The sequence below is a fragment of the Culex quinquefasciatus genome, chromosome 3 (assembly GCF_015732765.1).
Source record: "Culex quinquefasciatus strain JHB chromosome 3, VPISU_Cqui_1.0_pri_paternal, whole genome shotgun sequence".
In the NCBI taxonomy this organism is placed as follows: Eukaryota; Metazoa; Arthropoda; class Insecta; order Diptera; family Culicidae; genus Culex; species Culex quinquefasciatus.
In genome coordinates, this window is record NC_051863.1 from 182,995,421 (window position 1) to 183,008,573 (window position 13,153).

Genomic DNA, 13,153 nt, shown 5'->3' on the forward strand with positions numbered 1-13,153 from the left:
CCTTCGTCATCGCCGCGTCCGCTCCCCGAAAGCACGTAGCGTTGTCGGAGAACACTTTCTCGGGAACGCCGCGTTTGCACGCGAACCTCCGGAGGGCCATCAGGCACGATTGCGTGGTGAGGCTATGGACCACTTCAAGATGCACCGCCCTGACCGCTAAGCATGTGAAGACGGCGATCCAGCGCTTCTCTCTGCGGCGACCCACCGTGACTTCGACCGGTCCCAGGTAATCGACGCCCACCGCGCTGAACGGTCGCATGGTTGCTGGTTAGGGAGAAGGAAAGAGTGAAGGAAGGAGTTTGGAAAGCGTAGAAGGAAAACCAAATTTTTGATCAGCAGCTCTACGTAGCAGCTTCAAAACTAGAAGTAAGTATATTTTAAGTTTTTTGTTTACATTCTAGGTTTAAGTTTACTCACTTAATTGGTCTTCCTTCTACGCTTTCCAAACTCCTTCCTTCACTCTTTCCTTCTCCCTAACTTTCCTTCTTTGCACTCTTCCTGTATTTGTAGGTGCAATTTATTAATTTACTATTTTTCTTTTATTTTCAGATTTACTCACGGATCACCGAAGTACAAATTCGCCCCGAGTGACGGTGCGAAACGGCAGAGCAGGTTGCTAGACTTCTTCGCTGTTGGTAAGTATCTTGCGTTTAATTTATCTTCAACTGCACTAATTTTGGTTTCTATTTTACTTACAGGTTCCTAAGGCAGTACAGTTTCAATAAAATAAATAATCGAACTACAGCACTTCTTTTTCCTCAGCAAAAATCCGCAAAATATCTCCTCCAAACTCGTTCAAACGTCCGTTCTTTCAGGTTGAAAAATGGTGAACAATCAGCGCGCGTGTTTACGGTGGTGGCCACACACACACTTTCTCTCCTCTTTGCGTGCGTTGACAGCTACGACGGCATCGGCTGTTTACACCGCCGGCGTTGCACCGTCGGCCAGTGTGCCCATCCCAGCGGTGGCAACACCCCAGCCCGTAAGATCCGTCGGGCCTTCCGGCGCGTCGGACTTACCGTCTCTGATCTCCAACACCGCTAAATTAACCACTGCTCTCCTGTTGACCTTCCCGTCTGCTGTCCTCACGTCCGCTTGTCGAACGCGTCCGTCCGACCCGCTGAACACCTCCACTACTCGACCTCGTACCCAGTTCTTCCGGTTCTTGCCATCGACCACGAACACCAGGTCGCCCGCTTCGAGGGCTTCCGATCCTCGAACCACTTTGGACGCCGGTTCAGCGAGGGCAGGTACTCCTTCGACCACCGCTCCCACATCTTGCCCGCCAGCTGCTGACTCCGCTTGTAAACATCTCGCAGTGCAGCAGCAGTGTCCACCGTCTCGTCCACTTTGAGGTCCGCACTCGTTACCGTCCCGCGCAGGAAGTGGTTTGGCGTGATGGCTTCTTCTTCAGCGGAATCTTGAGGGACGTACGTCAGCGGCCGAGTGTTGATCATGTCTTCGGCCTCGGCCAAAGATGTCGAGAGAATTTCGTCGGTCAGCTTTCGTCCGTCGTCAAGTGCGCGCAACGCCTCCTTCACCGATCGCACCATCCGTTCCCAGGCCCCGCCCATGTGGGGCGTCCCAGGTGGGATAAAGGACCATGAAGTGGTCGGCGACGTCATCTGCTCCGCGCACTCCTTGTTGATCTCCTTCGTCATCGCCGCGTCCGCTCCCCGAAAGCACGTAGCGTTGTCGGAGAACACTTTCTCGGGAACGCCGCGTTTGCACGCGAACCTCCGGAGGGCCATCAGGCACGATTGCGTGGTGAGGCTATGGACCACTTCAAGATGCACCGCCCTGACCGCTAAGCATGTGAAGACGGCGATCCAGCGCTTCTCTCTGCGGCGACCCACCGTGACTTCGACCGGTCCCAGGTAATCGACGCCCACCGCGCTGAACGGTCGCATGGTTGCTGCAGTGCGTTCGACCGGAAGCGGCGCCATTGTTGGGACGAACGGCACACAACGGTTCACCTTGCACCACACACACTCCTTGACGACCTCCAGGATCGCGGCCCGTGCGTTTGGAATCCAAAACTTCTGACGCAGCTCGTTGAACACGGTCTCCCGATTCGCGTGACCGTACTTTTCGTGGTAGTGCTGGATGATCTTCTTGGTGATGGCGTGTTTCCGACCCAGGATGATCGGGAATCGCTTGTCGAACGGGATCGATTCGTTCTTCTCCAGCCTCCCACGAACGCGCAGAACCCCATCCTCGTCGAGCACCGGCAGCAGCTTGTAGAGCGGACTCGACCGCTCGATCTTCTCTGGCAACTCACCCTGCTTCAGTTGTAGGTTCTTCGTCAGCACGCTCATCTCGTCGGGAAGCTCTCGAACTGCGCTTGCTTCCACAGAATCCTCTCGGCCTTCTGCAGCTCGTTTTGTTGCAGCGGTTGGACATCCGTCTCGTGCTGCGCTTTGACCCGCTTGGCTAGGCGACTCGTGGCCTTTGCAGTCAGTACTGGACGGCCGTCTTTTTTGCGACGACAATTTTCGATGAAGCGTACCGCCGTTGCCGTCACCCTCACCAGCTTTGTCCACGTCGAGACCGCTTCTACGTTGACTGTCCCGTGGAACAGTACCACGCCTCGTGCGTCTTCGTTCGTCTCCTCGATCTGCTCAGGCGGTGAGTCGTGGTCATCCTGCTCGAACAGTATCGCCGGACCGTTCCGCCATTCCGAATCGTTCTGCAGTGGCGGTCCAGGTCCCCACTTCGTGAGAACGTCCGCGATGTTCTTCTTGGAAGGCACCCATCTCCAATCGTCCAGTCTCGTCAGCTCCAGAATCTCCCCGACTCGAAATGCGACGAACTGTTTGTACTTGTAGGGATCTGCGTGCAGCCACGCAAGGACGGTCCTTGAGTCGGTCCAGAAAACGGTACGGTCGATCTGCAGCGTGTGAGTTCCGAGGATCTGCTGGCTCATGCGCGCTCCCATGCACGCCGCCATCAACTCCAGTCGTGGAATTGATTGTCGTTTCAGCGGTGCTACCTTCGATCGCGCCATGACGAGACTGCAGTGAACTTGGCCGTCGATGACCGCGCGTAGATACGCCGCACAACCGTAGGCCAGCTCGCTCGCGTCGCTGAAGATGTGCAGCTCGAGACTCTCGACCGACGTGGACGTCGCATCGCCGAAGTAGCTCCGGGGAAAACGAAGTGCTTCGACTTCCGGCAGCAGTGCCGTCCACCGCTTCCACAGAATCCAGGCTTCGTCGTCGATGGCTTGATCCCATCTGCATCCGGTCCGCCACAAATGTTGGATGATGATCTTCCCGTGGATCGTGAACGGCGACAGCAGGCCGAGCGGATCGAAAAATCCCATCACGCAGCTCAGTACGATCCGTTTAGTTGGTCTTTTCCCTCTTTCAGGTACTTCATCAGTTCTTCGCGGTGCATCACGGCGAAGGCGAATTCGTCCAGCTCCGGGTCCCACCGCACGCCAAGTACGCGCTCGCTGGGCGTTTGCTTGTCCTGGTTCAGCAGCACAGGACTCATCGGCTTCTCTTCGCCCAGAGCAGTCAGCACTTCCGGCGAGTTGGACACCCAGTTGCGGATCTCAAAACCACCTTGTTTGTGGACGTGGCTCACCTGCTTCGCTCGCTTGACAGCTTCCTCGACGGTGTCAACGCTGTCAAAATAGTCATCGACATAGTGCCGATTGATGATCGCTGCCACGGCGTCCGGGTACTGACCGGCATGCTCTTCCGCATTGCGGTTCTTGACGTACTGCGCCGACGCCGGCGAACTCTTCGACCCGAAAGTAGCGACGTCCATCACGTACACTTTCGGCTCTTCGTTAATGTTGTCCCGGAAGAGGAAGCGTTGTGCTTGTTTGTCCCCGGAGATAATCTTCAGCTGGTGGTACATCTCGCGGATGTCCCCGCCGAAAGCAACCCGTCGTTCGCGGAACCCACAGATCACCGACACCAGTGGCACGAGCAGATCTGGCCCCTTCACCAGCATCGAGTTGAGAGAGACTCCATCTACCGTCGCGGCCGCATCCCAGACCAGTCGAACTTTTCCCGGCTTCTTCGGGTTCACCACCACGTTGAGCGGCAGGTAGAACGCTTTGTTGTTGTTTGTTCCGTTCAGTTCCTCCGCGGTGGCTTCGTGCGCGTATCCCTTGGCCTGGTAGTCTTCAATCTGCTTCTTGACGTTGTCGTACAGCTCTGGCGAACGCTCAAGTTTCTTCTCCAGCTGCTTCATCCGCTTTACAGCCATCGGGTAGCTGTTCGGGAACTTGACACCGTCGGTTTTCCACAGCAGTCCGGTCTCGAAGCGGTCACCCACGCGACGTGTAGTTTCCTCCATAATCTTCCTCGCACGTTGGTCCTCAACCGACTCCCGTTGCACAGTCACCACCGCTTCTTCAAGCGAATAGTGGCTTTTGAGTAGATCGTGCAGCTCCTCATTCGTCACTTCTTGGTGGCATCCGAGGAAACAGCTCGCGCTCGCCGACTCTGCATCCCGAGGTCCGTATACCGTCCAGCCAAGCTTGCACTGGACTGCCACCGGATCGGCAATCGTGCCGACCTTCGTTTCTGCGGTGCGAACGAGTGAATATTATTCAACCCGATCAGCATTCCCGGCCGGCCATCGTACGAATCCACCGGAAGCCCGCGCAAGTGTTTGTAGTGCGCCGAAATTTCGTCAGCGTTCAAGGTTTGACGTGGCAACATCAGCTTCTCCACCGTGCGGACAGATTGCAGCAGCAGCTTCTCGCCATTCGCTCCGTTGATCGCTGACGCCCAAATGTTCGTCCGCCTCGAATGCTGTTCAACTCGCGTTATGTTGGCTGTCCACTTGATGGTGAGCTTCTCCTTCGTCCCCAACAGTCCCAAACGGTCAGCTAGACCACCTTCGATCAGCGTGAGGGAGGAACCCTCGTCGAGGAACGCGAGTACGGTCATCGATCTCTCACCGCAGTAGATTTTGACCGGAAGCATCCGGAACAGAACGGGACTGGTGGAGGTAATGTGTGCGTTCATGCCGACTGCCCTCGTCTCCGGGTGAAGCAAAGGATTGTGTGGCTCGCGGCACTCTCCGACGTTGCAGCGAAGTTTGAGCTTGCATTGACCGCCGTGTTCATTCAGGCAGCGTTGGCATAGCTTCCACTTCGTCGCCATCTTCGCTCGATCCTCGTATGGCAGCTTCTTGAAGTCCTCGCATGTCCACAGTCGGTGATCCATGCGCTGGCACACCCTGCACAGCTTATGTGGCTTCTGCTCTCGTCGCTCAGTGCATTCCTCGGCTACACTGTGGTTGAACAGTGCGGCTTTTTCCTTGTTTCGGCTTCGGCCGCTCGGTCCCGACGCCGCTCTGACGTCCGGCTTGTAGTCCAGGTTCACCGTCGCCTCGCACGCATCCTCGACGATCTTTGAGAGAAAGTTGGTGAGCGTGCGCAGATTTACTTCGCGCTTCTTGCGCTTGTAGTGCACCCAACTCCTCTTCTCCCCGTCCGGAAGCTTGTCGACGAGTTCCTGGATCAAGATCGGATTGACCAGATGCGCCGTTAGTTCAGTAGCCTCGATGTGCTCGCACAATTGTTCCACTGCATTGCCGAACGGGATGAACGATCCCAACTTGTCCGCTCTCGGCGGCTCCAGCTTGCGCACTCGTTGCAGGTGGCTTTGCAGCAACACTTCCGGGCGACCATAGATCTGGCGAAGCTTGGCGATCACACGCGGAACCGACTTGGGCAGAATCAGCTGGCCACGCACCTCCTCGAGCGCTCTGCCTTTTAGGCAGTCTTGTAGGCGCACGAGATTCTCCACGTCCGTGTACCCGCAGGCTTCGTTCGACGCTTGGTAGGCCGCGAAGAACAATGGCCACTCTTCTGGCTTGCCGTGGAAGTCTGGCAGCTTCCTTGTCAGCCCTTGTCTTGCAGCTCGCTGGGCCTTCGTTGGACCCGAACCGTGCTGCCCCAGCCCGTCTGGCTTCTCCCCAGAATCCTCAGCTTTTCCCGGCTTGACCGACTTCTCGTCGTTTCCATCACCTTTCGTATCGGCCACGTCACCTTTGCCACTGCTGGAACTGGTAGTGCTGGACCCCGACGAGGAGCGGCTGGACGTCTTCTTGGACGCCGGTTTGCTCGGTGTGCCCCCAGAGTTTTCGCCATTGTCGTGTTTTCCCAGGTTTTCCGTTGTCAATGGTTTGACTTCTGGGTTTCGCAGCGGAGTGCTGCTGTTTTGCAACAGCTTGTCGATGGAGGCGCTTTTGTCCCGAAATGTAGTCTCCAGCTTCTGGATCCGCTTCAGGTGTTCCTCCTTCTTCTGCATCTCCGCCTCTAGGTTCGCCTCTCGCTGCTTGAACTCCCTCTCTCGGAGTTCCTCGTCGATCTTCATCTGGCGCTCCTGAAGGTAGACAGCCATTTCGAGCTCCTTCTCCTTCAGGATTCGCTCCATCTCTTGTTCCGCTTCCATGCGCTTCCGAGTTTCTTCCAAAGCTTTCAACTTTTCTTGCAACTCGGGCGGCAATGGGAGCGGTACTTCCACAGACTTCTTAGTCTTCTTCTTCTTTGGCAGTCCTTGTCCGGACAGTACCACTTCTTCCCCGACTTCTTGTCAGCCGGATTGAGGTTGACGCACCGAGCGTGGAACCACAGTTTGCAGCTATCGCAGCCAACCATCAGCTCATCCTCGGTCGACACCTCTTTACAGGTTGAGCAGGGAGTCTCGGTGAAGTCCGGATTTTCGTCGGCCATCGTGGAGAGGATTACCGAACCCTCAATTAATTTTGAAGATTGTTCGGGTGGTAATTAAAACAACCAAATTTTTGATCAGCAGCTCTACGTAGCAGCTTCAAAACTAGAAGTAAGTATATTTTAAGTTTTTTGTTTACATTCTAGGTTTAAGTTTACTCACTTAATTGGTCTTCCTTCTACGCTTTCCAAACTCCTTCCTTCACTCTTTCCTTCTCCCTAACTTTCCTTCTTTGCACTCTTCCTGTATTTGTAGGTGCAATTTATTAATTTACTATTTTTCTTTTATTTTCAGATTTACTCACGGATCACCGAAGTACAAATTCGCCCCGAGTGACGGTGCGAAACGGCAGAGCAGGTTGCTAGACTTCTTCGCTGTTGGTAAGTATCTTGCGTTTAATTTATCTTCAACTGCACTAATTTTGGTTTCTATTTTACTTACAGGTTCCTAAGGCAGTACAGTTTCAATAAAATAAATAATCGAACTACAGCACTTCTTTTTCCTCAGCAAAAATCCGCAAAATATCTCCTCCAAACTCGTTCAAACGTCCGTTCTTTCAGGTTGAAAAATGGTGAACAATCAGCGCGCGTGTTTACGGTGGTGGCCACACACACACTTTTTCTCTCCTCTTTGCGTGCGTTGACAGCTACGACGGCATCGGCTGTTTACACCGCCGGCGTTGCACCGTCGGCCAGTGTGCCCATCCCAGCGGTGGCAACAGATTTATTTGATTTTTGAATTCAAAATTTACCCCGAAACCCTTTTCCAGTTAAATTTAAAAGATTTTTTAATGAAAATTCAACACAAATGAAATTTTATAATTTAAAAAAATACACAAATGAATAAATAATATTGATTCTTTTGTACGGCGTTGCTGGAACTATCGAAAGAGAACTTTGCAATGTTGTTTTTAAAACAAGAATGATTTTATCATTTGGAATTATGAACACTTTTTTGCAAGTCAAACAGTTTCTGTTTTTCTTTTATTCTAAAAATAAAAGTAATTTTGTTTAATTTCTGTTAAAACTTTGGTTTGATCTCATTTATCTCATTGGTTGATTCAAACCACTATTTTTTACTTAATACATCAATCTCATTCAAATTTGCCAAAATTATTTGGAAAAAAAATTACATATTATTTTATTATTAAATATATCTCATAAAATTCAAAGTGAATTTTTGGTTGGCTAAAATTGTTTATTTTTTTAGATAGTCCAAAATTAAGCTTTCATCATCAGAAAAAAATGAGAAAATATTTTGTGTATAAATATTTACAACATTAGTAAGATATATTTTATTTTCCAATAGAAAAGATTTTGATTGTGAAAAATCATCGAAAAACATTTCTTAGATAGTTTTGAAAATAGCTAGGAAAACATAAATATTTATAAACATCCCTTCCAACAGAAAGAAAGTGCCAATACTACGCATCACTTTCACGAAGCGCTCCGCCCATAGTTGGACGAGATGAGTTATTAAAATGAATAGATGTAATCAGCAAGTGAATTATGAAAATGATTAATTGACCAACCTAGGCCGAACGAAAACGGCTTCGGCCTTCAACCTGCAACCTGTTTACACACGCAACCACACACTGCTGACCAGAATCCTTCCAGCAATTTGTCCCACCGACGACGGGCGGCAATATTTATAGTTCTGGCGATGGCCACAGGTTGGCCAGAAGACGAAGCCAATTTATCGAACCCTCAGCTCCAATAAGCTGGCCGATTATTTATTTGCATACCACCTCACCCCGACCCGATCCGACCCAACCCGGCTCTGAACTTTCACCCTCAAAAGTTGAAAGTTTGAACCAAAAAAAAAAGTTGTGTGTAGGATAGTAGTAGGTGCAAATTTGCGGTTAGACCGCTGTCCCACGTCCTGGCCGTGGTGGTCACGGCCAGCCCGTGGTCAATGGTTTGGCTTTTTTTGAAAATTATTACCCTGGCCATAAATCGAACCAGAACTCACTTGCGGTGGCGGCGCACGTGGCCACGTGGCTATCTATTGCGCGAGGTGATGTGCGATAAATTTGATTTGTGACTTGTGGGTTTGGAGTGTTTGCTCCCAACCTACTCACCATAAAAGGTTGGTCGTCAAAACTGTTTGATGTTAGTTATGGCTCGTTAAAACGCAACAAATTCCTTACAAAAGTCGTTTCCCCAAATATGAGCAAATAATTATTTTGTAAAACTAACCACCGGACAAACCAATGAAGGTAAAGCAGTTCATTTGTATACAAACTACCCGGACAATTTTGCCCTAAAAGACTAGGACTTTATTGCACCCAAAAGGTCCCCAAACAGTCATAAGAAAACAATTAAAATCGAATAAACATCCGAAAAGTCACCGCCAAAATTGTGCCATAAAGTGAAAGTATTTCCCAGGCGAAACCACTTCAAAGTTATGACCATTTTGCAAGCCAAACATCTGTACTAAATATAATACACCCAACCATCATTAAATCCTCGTTGATAGGAAGGGCCAAAGCATAAAATAAACATAATTTCTTTTTTATGTTTATTTCGGCCAAATTAATTGTGGAGATAATTGGAAATGTCTCCAAAATAAGGGGCTCAATGTTTGCTTAGCCCAAGCAAAAACGGGGCAAAGGTGTAAAAGATTTCCCGAATCAAACCATCATCGGGCTCGTTGAATGGTCGAATTTCAATATTCATTCGGAGGGCCACGAACCGGATTGGATCAGCAATAACGAGAGAGAGAGAAAGTAGTTGCCGGTTCTAATTTATGGTTATTTGGGTTCACCTGGGCGTGGTACAAATGAGCGGGAGGGACTCGAACGGTCGTAAAACTGTTACCAAATCATTGCCATTAAGCTGGAAATGACCTCTCAATGGTAGGTTGTGGGGAGTTGAGATGTCAAATCACTTATTCACGACCTCAAATTTTCAAATGACTGTATGTGTTACACTTTGAAAAAAATGTAAATTTTTCTGATAAATTTAATAAACATTTTTTTTTTCAAATACCTTTCACAAGACGATTAATTTGTCCATTAATGCTAGAAAGTGTACAAACAATCAAATACCCTATGTAAACAAATAAAACCTACCCATAAAAATCTAAATCACTTCCGCTCAGCAATGTTATTGCACGAGAACGACAAAATGTCGAATGTGGAAAAATGAAACAAAAAATTATAATTATAAACTTCTTAAAAAATCTTCAAACTAATATTTTCTTATAAATAAATCTGATTTTTTTTTTCTGTGAGTTTATACTTGGTTTATCCATTCTTTAAGTAATGATCATTTTTTAAATAAACAGAATAACTTCCAAACCATTTTTTGAGAAGATTTACATTCTTTCAAACATGAGCAGTTCTTATTAAATAAGTTCGACTTTTAAAATATTTTTCAAGTTTTTACTTGATTTTTAAAAACAAGCTTTTCTTGTTTGTCGTCATATTTTTGTGACTTTTCCCATTCTTTCAAACATGAGCAATTGAGATATTTTTATTTTGAAAAACAGATTTCTTAATTCCAAAAAATAACAGTCTTCAAAAATATTACCACGAACCATAAACAAAAAGTCATTCTCGAATGCAATTTCTTTATTCCAACTGAAAATGTACTATCATTTTGTATGATCGTTTGTTTGAAATTTTCTAAAAAATCATATTTTGCTTCCTCACTGAGGTAAGGCTATATCCTGCTACCCGAGCAGACGGAAATAACTTGGGAATAACATTTTTGATATTTGAAAATACTAGGCTAATAACATTTTATGTTAGGCCAATGCAAATATTTAAAAAAGTTTTTGTCCCTCGGCCTTGGCCGAGGTCAAGGGGGGGCAAAAAAATAAAAAAATATAAAAATTTAAATAACAAGCCATAGTCTTCACATTTAAATGAAAAAAGTGTTTTAAAAGGCATTTTACACTAGTTCAGTTGTTTTGCAATCATTAGTTTTCAAAAAATCTAAGATCTGACAAAAACAAAAATTGTATCGAAAAAAAAGATTTTGCATCGAAAATTTTCAAAAAATCTTAAGATTTTTTAATAAACCCAAACATGCTAAAAATGAGTTTAAACGCAGAAGAATGTATTTTAATTTGATTTCAGCTGGTTGCACTTGAATTTTCATTGAAATTTTGAAGTTTATTGTAAAATATTTTTTTGCCCCCTGATTTTTCGGGCCAATTTTGAAGGGGGTGACAAAAACTTTTAAAAATATTTGTACCAGCCTTATTTATAGCAAGATTTGTTTTTCGACGTTATGATTTTTTGTTATTGGATTGTTATTGTAATAACAGACTTATAACATTTTTAGTTATTCTTCGAACAAATCTTTGTTATTATTTTTCTGTTATTTTAACAACTAATCCGATCATCCCAATAAGAGTTTCAAGTATTCTTCCATAACAAAAAATGTTATACCAAAGTTGTTTTGGCTTACAACCAATATCACACCAATAACAAATTTTGTTATGATGACATAAACTGTTATTAAATCCTTTTGCAAAAATTGATTTTTCAAGAAGATTCCATAACACTTTCTGTTATTTTAACAATATTTGTTATTAAAATTGCATGATTTCTGTTATTACCGTCTGCCCGGATACGAAAATGAACTCCCGAGCAGGCGGTAATAACAAAATTCATGCCATTTCAATAACAAATACAGTTAAAATAACAGAAAGTGTTATGGAATATTCTTGAAAAATCTATTTTTGCATAAGAATGCAATAACAGTTTAAATTATCATAACAAAATTTGTTATTGGTCTGATATTAATTGAAAGCCAAAACAACTTGAAGAAAACCGCCAACTGTTACTGGGATGATCGGATAAGTTATTAAAATAACAAAAAATAATAACAAAGATTAAAGAAAATAACTGAAAATGTTATCAGTATGTTATTACAATAACAATCCAATAACAAAAAAATTTATAACGATGAATCACAATTCTTGTTATAAATAACATAAAATGTTATTAGTTCAAATATCAAAAAATGTTATTCTCAAGTTATTACCGTCTGCTCGGGAAGTGACCAAAAAACAACTCAAATCCCAATAAATGCATGAGTTACGGAAATTGCTTTCCGCATAATTGATCGACGCCACCAACATCGTCAGCACAGCCGGCAACAGTAACCCAAACTGCGAACAAAGCTAAACTTCGTTTACCTCGCCGCGATTAAAGCAAGTAGCTCGATTAATGCTTCGCAAGCAAAACCTCAGTACCTCGTGTGTGAGGCTCTGGGGGACTTTTCGATCACAATAAAATCAGAACGTTTTGGACAGTCAAACTGAACACTTTGGAGTAATTAATCAAGAGAAAACCACCCTTGCATAATGGGACTTTTATAACTGGCGCAGTCGAGTCTTCGTCGGAAGGTGGCTGTGCCCAGTGATTGAAGTGGTCGTTCGCGAAAATCTCGGTAGTGAGACCAAAAGTGCAAGTTAATGCGAAAAACACGGCAGTTGTTCATTCAGCAGAAATTCGTCACCAACGGCTCTGGAGATCAGGAGTGAAGCAGCCAAGGAAATTACCTGGTGAAGCAGCCACCGACCGAAGAAGATGAACCAACGTTATCCGCTGGATACTTCGGCAAGAGGCGTGATACCATCGTGTGCACATCGCGAAAAACTCAGAACCGAGTTCAGGAGCGCAGCACGACATGGATTTCAACACCTTCGACGAGAGAGACAAAGGAACAGCGTTACCCGGATTTTCAACAAACAACAAAATTTAAAGTGAAAAAAAATCTAAATTCAAAATTCAAAAATATTTTTCCAAATTTGATAAGTTAAGTGAGTGTGTGTGTGAGTAAAAACAAAATCAGCAATTCGGAAATCATTTAAATAATTCAGCATGGTCAGATTAACTAATTTGACAAAAGGAAAAAACACGATTCAAAATTTATTTTTTTTAGAAGGTGTGTGAGTGATAAAAAAACAAAGAAAACCATTTCAAAATTATGCAGCAAAAAAATTCAGTTAATCGAGTGTGTTTGAAATTGTTGTGAGGAAACATTACAATGAAATAATAGTTTGTTTGTAATAACTAATTACAAATCTCAATTTGTAATTCAGAGTTACAAAAGTGTAATTAATGAAGATGTAATTAAGGATTACGTAATCTTTGATTACAAATATTTGTAACACTTAATTACAAAACAGCAACAACTATAATGTTTCAAACATCACCAAAGAAGCTTGAGATATTTGAAACTCGCTGAGTGACCTGTTTGGTAGTTCTTTCCGATGGAAAATTTATGTGCAGTCGATACGGATCGGGACGATCCTTTCTTGGTGAGGGAGCAGTTACGGAAATTGCTTTCCGCATAATTGATCGACGCCACCAACATCGTCAGCACAGCCGGCAACAGTAACCCAAACTGCGAACAAAGCTAAACTTCGTTTACCTCGCCGCGATTAAAGCAAGTAGCTCGATTAATGCTTCGCAAGCAAAACCTCAGTAC

The 13,153-nt window shown here is 45.7% G+C and overlaps 2 protein-coding genes and 1 long non-coding RNA gene across 18 annotated transcripts in view; 1 reads left to right on the forward strand and 2 right to left on the reverse strand.

The window, feature by feature from the left end:
- The window catches only part of LOC6035297 (calmodulin-binding transcription activator 1), a 380,289-nt gene that overhangs the window by 114,258 nt on the left and 252,878 nt on the right, over window positions 1-13,153 (reverse strand). The gene's annotated exons all lie outside the window — the stretch shown is intronic.
- LOC119768862 lies at window positions 881-7,081 on the forward strand. 2 transcript variants are annotated; one of them, XR_005278263.1, is made up of 3 exons: window positions 882-4,062; window positions 6,528-6,815; window positions 6,999-7,081. XR_005278263.1 is itself a non-coding variant. In XM_038260382.1 (2 exons), the coding sequence occupies exons 1-2, from the start codon at window positions 3,700-3,702 to the stop codon at window positions 6,762-6,764; spliced, it is 600 nt and encodes a 199-aa protein (XP_038116310.1). In that variant the 5' UTR covers window positions 881-3,699; the 3' UTR covers window positions 6,765-6,804. The 2 variants fall into 2 exon arrangements, 1 of the variants encoding a protein (XP_038116310.1); XM_038260382.1 differs by lacking the exon at window positions 6,999-7,081 and having other exon boundaries at window positions 881-4,062; window positions 6,528-6,804.
- Window positions 6,795-7,234, reverse strand: LOC119768864. Its single transcript, XR_005278264.1, has 4 exons — window positions 7,146-7,234; window positions 7,009-7,078; window positions 6,867-6,947; window positions 6,795-6,809 (listed from the first exon to the last, which is right to left on the reverse strand). It is a non-coding gene; the product is annotated as an uncharacterized LOC119768864 (long non-coding RNA).

Bases quoted from the DNA above. Each gene is read 5' to 3' on its own strand.
- LOC119768862 (XM_038260382.1), top strand. From the start codon at position 3,700: ATGCTCTTCCGCATTGCGGTTCTTGACGTACTGCGCCGACGCCGGCGA. The intron at 4,063-6,527 runs GTAGAACGCTTT...CTTCTTTGGCAG, and splicing joins ACCACCACGTTGAGCGGCAG to TCCTTGTCCGGACAGTACCA.